The 7001-nt window shown below is 40.1% G+C and overlaps 1 protein-coding gene across 1 annotated transcript in view; it reads right to left on the bottom strand.

The window, feature by feature from the left end:
• Nucleotides 1-587: 587 nt before the first annotated feature.
• Nucleotides 588-7001, bottom strand: part of LOC308076802 (uncharacterized protein) — a 37452-nt gene continuing 31038 nt past the window's right edge. The window contains exons 10-12 of the mRNA XM_080417284.1: nucleotides 5512-5566; nucleotides 4765-4841; nucleotides 588-3355 (exon numbers count right to left, since the gene is read on the bottom strand). Of these exons, the coding sequence (XP_080273410.1) occupies nucleotides 1994-3355; nucleotides 4765-4841; nucleotides 5512-5566 (1494 nt within the window). The 3' untranslated portion in view covers nucleotides 588-1993. The remainder of the gene's footprint in view (nucleotides 3356-4764; nucleotides 4842-5511; nucleotides 5567-7001) is intronic.

Genomic DNA, 7001 nt, shown 5'->3' with positions numbered 1-7001 from the left:
TCGAGGTGCCTACAATGACATATAAAAAACACGGTGAAGCAGCATTTTGCTTCTACGGGCCGACAGCGTGGAATAAACTCCCATTACACCTAAGACAGGCAGCCTTGTTACCCATGTTCTCACTGTATTGCCTGATTCACTGCCTTTTGCTATTATTTTAGTGTTGTTTTAAGCTTTTGCTTTTCTTTTTTTGCCTTATTGTTAAATTGGTTGTAACTGTAATTGTATTCTTGCTCTATAAAGCAATTTGATATACAAATAAAGTTTATTATTATTATTATTATTATTATTATTATTATTGATTTCATTTGTGTGTTATTTGCTTCAGAATGAGAAGTGATGTGGCTATGTTGCAATCAAAACTCAAGTTCACTTCAATCATGGTCATGAAAACTGCTGCTAGTATTTCAAAGATAATACATCATAATTTTGCAGCTTCATGGACAACTAATGAAGTGTTTTTAAAAGCATAAACTAAACCTGTAATCATTAATAATATACTAATTTTGAAACCCCAACAATCACAGACAATGACATGTGTGTAAATACTTTATTGATATTACACACTGACAATGATATTACACCATGTAGGAGCCATCTGCTTCCAGACCAAACGTCAACAACACTTTGGTTCACAGGAAAGTGATGGCTATTTGGAGACATTGTATGAACCGGTAACCATTAGGCCTTACCGGTTAATTAACCGTTAACCGTTAAGGAAATGTGTTAAAAAAAAAGGTATTTACCCATTAAAAAAAGAAATATACACCAGGTCCATAATAAAATGTGCTATTTACAAATTACAAATACCAATACAACGAGGAAGAAGAAGATTTCAACAAATTGTTTTCCATAAGAAATAGTTTTATGTTAGCAGTGAAACGGGGGATTCATACATTCACATGTCTAGGACGCTATACCCTGCAGTGCTGTGAAGTAAACGGGACCGAATATAGGCTAATAGATAATAAATAAACCTTAGCCTACCCAAAGAATTAGCCTATAAATAAATTAAATCGGCAACATTCGTGCTTTACAATAAATAAAACTAGAACCAACATTCACATTGACTGGCAGCGCGAGGCCGCAGCAACGCAAGGCTTACAGAACAGATCAATTCCCATGTAAACATGTTATGTAATAGTAAAATGATTTGTAAATAATCGTTATAGTATATAACGTTATAGTAATTAACAACAAAACAATATAGTCAATAAACGAAAACATGTTGAATTATTCAGCTGTGAGAGGAATAGCAATAATAAAGTTGTATTTTTTTAGTAGAAAATTAAATAAACAGGCCTGGCCTTTTGGCCTATAACTTATTAAAATACATATGAAATAGCCTATAGTTCCCCAACTTTCTAGTAATGAAAAACAAAATACTTAGGCGAAAACAGAAACATGCATTGAATCATCCAGCTCTGAGGATGAGCAATTAGCAGATTAACAAAATAAAATAAAGACCTGGCCTACCATATCACAGTGTTCCGCTTGTTTAATGTCTACTGGTTTTTGTTTTAAAAAATCAACATGTCCACATGCTCTGGGGTTAATCTGGTTGTCTGTTGACTGTAAGACCCTCTGTGGAGAACACCCGTTCAGATGGCATCGAGGTTCCAGGGACGCAAAGGTAGCGCCTCGCTAATGTGCCCAGCCTCGGAAAGCGGCCCTGATTTGTTTTCCACCATTGAAGTGGGTTGGTGTCTCTCATATAGTTCTCCACTTCTGCTGCCGAGTCATTAGCTGGTGCAAGGGTGCTGTAGTCATCTCCCAGGAGCAAAAGCATGGCACTGCCCTTGCTCTGCTGTATGACTGCCACCTAATTCTCTCATGTCATCATGTCGTTATGGATTACATAAAAAAAGAATAACAGTTAAATATAACAATCCAACTCCATCCAACCAATGTGTCCAACTTGTGTTTTCATCTACCTAAAAAACAAAGAAGCAGTACACTGGACTGAAGGTATTTTAAATACATCAGTAAAGTTCTACATCAACCCAAGATGTTTAGAGAGGCACGTGTCCAGATCACAGAGAATCAATATCATGCTTGAACTTGCATCAGATCCTTTGCGCCTCACTGTGTCGATGACAAAACGTGCCTTTTCTTTTTTCGCCTGGATCTCAGCACCCGTCTCCCGCTCAGCATCGGTTAACACCTCCTTTGCGAAAAGTTTGTCCAGGAGACAGTTGAGATTGGGAAGAGAAATGCTGTCAATGAAGCTGTCCCGCACAGAATACAGTCTCTCTTCCTCTTCAAGACTCTGTGTGCGTTGAACTTGTTCTTTTCCTAAAAAAGGACCTGAAAGTTTTACATTGCCTTTCCATTGACAGTTGGAGGTGTTGCTGTTGCTTAAAAGCAGCGTAATACGCTTAAACCTTTCCTCTAAAATCACTTCAAATGTTTCAATGTAATTCTGATAGGAATCATGAACTTCAAATACTGCACTAAGGGGTTCAATTGTGATGGAATCATGTTGAGGGGAAGAGGAGAGGGTGTATTCTTGATTTGGGATTAGTTTACAGGGAGGCTTTCCAATGTAAATCTCTTCTCCAACTAGCTTCCTCCTTTTGTTCTTCACTTCATCCAGTACAACGTTCCTTGGTAGCAGCAATACTTTCAGGGTTGAGTCGTCATCACCATTTGGTGGTGTAAAAAACAGTGCCACATTTGCCCAGATAGGATTGGTGCTGTCCTCATCATTGACGACACCATAGGGGGAAAATCCAGTTACATTTATGATAACATGAGTTTCTGTGATCGCATCAGGGTAGATCAGCTCCATGCGCTCATCATCCATCACATGGACAACGTACAAGGATGTGCCGCCACCCGTGGAGAGGATCTCACAATGTGGAAAGTGTAACTGACACACAGACCCCTGAGAACCTTGTATGTCAAACAGTGGTCCTGCAGGCCTCTTGCTAAGCTGGGATAGATGACTTCGGTCCCAGTGGACTGTTCTGTAAGTCACATATCCCTCTGCCTCCATCTTAAACACCAGGTCGGTCACTCTGCATTGGAACAGTCCTGTTTGGGTGCTGTGGAACCTGTAGCTTTCCTTGTTAGTGATATCAGGTGTAAACTTCTGTGTTTTGTCCAGTAGTGTAACATCATTTACGCTGTGGGACCGCTTTGCTCTGAAACTTGTCTTGTTCTCTAAACATGGAATTTGGCTCAGTGAGGATAAGCTGTGAGAACGAGGCAGAGAGATGGATTCTTCTATCCTCAAACCACTGAAGCATGAACTTAGATCAGTTTCATCTTGGAGCTCCAGAGAGGGATGTAGAGAGGACAGTGACTCTGTAACAGGAAGCTCTTCCATCTCATCATGCAAAGGAATAGTTCCCTAGAAACAGAGAAAAATAAAATCAATTCATGTATATTAAATAAACATAACACACATGCATCAAATGCAGACAGACAGAATAGTGCCTCAGTATACTAGGAACAGACGTAACCAAGAACCTAGCATCAGTCTACTATCAAAATAATAATCTGTACTTTGAAACTATAGGATAACAGGTAAACAATGAACCTAGCATCAGTGTAAACAATATACTATCAACAACAAAAAAAGCTCAGCTCTTAAAAATGTAAACTCTAAAAGTTTAACATGCCTTGCCTGAAAGTTGATCTACGGTGGTGCTCAGGCTACAAAAACAAAACCACACAGATAAGCATTAATATCCCCTAACAGGAGTGTTCGCCTTGTAGAGACTGTTTATTGGCCAAGCATGTTCAAATACAAGGACTTTCACTTGTACAGTGTTAGCTCAGCGTTCTGGACGGCCTACATTCCAGAGTGATACTCTGATGAGGAGAGAAAAGGAAGCTTAGGAATTTACAGCTGACTTGTGTTTACTGTCTCAATACAGTAATTGTGCATTCTCATGTATTGTCCAAGAGGAGTTGGCCCTGCTTGCCTTTATGCAATAACTCAGGCCTGACTGTCTTAGGTAGCCCACTCTAGGATGCCCTCTGTAGCCCACAGAGACTCTACGATGCCCCACGTGTCCAAATACACTCTATGATGCCCTACAACAAGAATAGGTCAAACCCATAGGGGCCAACAGCTGGACTTTGACTGCTCATATCTGCATGAGATATGAGCAGTCCCTCCCAACTATCTACGTATCTGCTATGGCCGTGGCCATGCACCACCCACAGGGCAACAGAACAAAACAAAACAAACTCTGAGCAGATGCTCCCCTGGCACTCTGGCAGTTAGCAAGTAGTGTGAAACTTCATTACCGGACCATACAGGTCTTCGGTTGGCGTTCCACAATCACTCCCCACACACCAGCAGTCAGGATCTCAATCAACACTGTAACCGTTCAATTGGATTAAGATTATAGCTTGAATGTTTAGAGAAGGATTGATACCATGCGGTCTCCGTGCGCCAACTTTCAGGCACTGCGTCCGGACCTCTCGTCGTCACTTCATCTCTCTCTATTTTCAGTAATCAGAGTAATCAGTGTGTGTTATGGTTCTGCGCATCTAATTTTGCTCTATGGTGCACTGTATAGCACATGCTCGCCACACCCCTCTGGCTGGTACTATGATTATCTTATGAAGGGAAGCATCTAATGGCAATCGCCATGGGCAGAGCGGAAAATTCAGACCTAAGGCCAAACCCCTCACGTGAACTAATATAAGTGACGTAATTGGTTAAAAACGTTAAAATAGCCCAGACGAAAGGAGGATCGCTTAGTCGCGCCCTGGACCTCCCGCCCTGGACCCCGGACCGATATTAACCTTTTCACCAAGAGGAAGGGGAGGTGTTGATCTCTGACCCATGGACTTCAACTTCATCAGACCAGACATGTCCATCTCTGCAGAAGAACAACAAACAAACATTCATTACACATGATGAGTATAGAAGACATGAGGTCTGATACATTGTTTTATGACTGTACATAAATATCACTGTAAACTCAATTAACCCCATTGACACAGCGGCCATTTTGTTCTTTCATCATACTGGAGGTGGCCCTTCCCCCTCCAGTATGAAGTTAGAGTTAAATGGTTAAATGTTAGAGTCACTGTTCTGGGCAGCTCATAATAAGTGAACATTCAGCAAAAATGAACGAAAATGTGTTGAAAATAGCTGATCTACAAGTTACAATACAACATGTTACAACAGTTAGTTGATCTTCTATGAATTGAGTACAAAGGACCCCAATGGAAACAAGCCATAGGCTTTCTTGGGTTTTAAATCCTCTTAGCTGACCTTGTATTGAACTGTACTTTCCTGTGCTTTTTTCTGCAAACTGCTAATACATTATTCAATCAATCAATCTGCTATTTTCAGGAAATAGATTTGGTGTAGTGGGGAGAAAGGAAGGGACCAAGCAGGACCCCGGTCAACGAAGTATATACTGTAGAGTTTAAGTTGTGTGTGTGTGTGTGTGTGTGTGTGTGTGTGTGTGTGTGTGTGTGTGTGTGTGTGTGTGTGTGTGTGTGTGTGTGTGTGTGTGTGTGTGTTAGTGGCTAGAATCTTACTCCGCCTCTTCAGCTCAGGCTCAGAGACCTTCTCCATCAATTTCCGGTATTCCTCCTGTATTTCACACATTAAGACAATGAGAGAGTCAAGGTACATCAAGCTGTTAACTCTTTCACTGCCAGATTAAATACATAAATGAATCGCCCACTGCCAGCGATTGTTGGTTTTACTTACCTTTTCAACTAGTCATAGAATATTTACATCCAGTTTGATCGATCTTTGACGGTTGCTAAACACGGATGGTTTCACTGTGCTTCCGCGAGAAAGAAAAAAAGTCATCGCAACCCCCCGGTCGCTTGTTACAAGCCGTTAAATAAAGCTTGTCTTGTCAAAAATGCAGGGAGAAAGAAACAAAAAAAGATACAGCCATTTCCCCAAATACGCTAAGCAGGAAGGAAATGGTCACGATCACGTGTCACGGTCACGATCACGTGATCTCCTGGATCTGTGTGACTTGAGGATAAAAATGGTCACAGATAAAAATGGTCACTCCTGTGTGACCATCTGGTAGAAAACCACTGAAAACAAAAAAAGTCGTAAAAATCGTCTTTGACAGTCTGGATCTTTGGAAAAAAAAGTCGTCCTTGGCAATGAAAGAATGAGCAATGTAAATAGCACACTGTTATTCTCATGAACCCTAGCGTCCCTATTCTGGGGCAATCACTCACAAAAATAGCAGCCCTAACAAGCTCACAATGAGCTTGTAGATCTGCTATTTTCAGTGAAGAAATTTGGTGTAGATGGAAAAAAGCAAGGGACCAAGAATAGACCCCTGGGGATGAACAGGGTGTTCAATGTAAGTATTTAAATTGTTAAATTGTAAATAAAGCTGATCTACAAGCTCACAACATGTCGCATTGTGACGCGTCATGTATACTTGCTATTTTCAGTACTTTTGAGTGACACTCTTGTATGATGAAAAAGATCATCCCATGTAGGGGAGAACCGCTATGGTTGTAACGTTTTTCACTTTTCACTCTTTTACTCTGTGAACTTTTTACCTACATATGTAATATTTTCAAGCAAAGGACCTACACATGTCCACTATCATACACCACTAAAGCTTTTCAATTGATAAAACAGGTTGTGAATTATCAAACCTAAAGTGGACACTGTTCCGATGTTACATTTTAAGCGCATATGACTAATTGTAACAGCATGAGTTACTAATGTAACACTGCTTAAAAACAGCATTTAAAAAAATAGTTTTCAGCTTAATTCAATTATATTTAATTCAAGCAACTGTTTTACATTGTTTTCATACCAAGGATGTGATAACATAATGTATTATACATAAGGAATTCATTAAATATTACCGGATGGCAGTTTGAGTGAATTCCATCGGAAAATACATTGATTACACCTAAAAAGAGCATGTTACAATCGGACTGCTCTGCTTTGGAGTTGTTTACATAACAGAACTAACGTGCATAGCGTGTTAAAATTATGTAAACTGATGAAGAACGGATACATGTAGACAAAAGATACT

Source organism: Gymnoscopelus braueri, assembly GCF_963280865.1.
Source record: "Gymnoscopelus braueri genome assembly, chromosome: 21".
NCBI lineage: Eukaryota > Metazoa > Chordata > Actinopteri > Myctophiformes > Myctophidae > Gymnoscopelus > Gymnoscopelus braueri.
The sequence above is the reverse complement of the archived record's forward strand: the minus strand, read 5'-3'. Positions and strand labels throughout refer to the sequence as shown.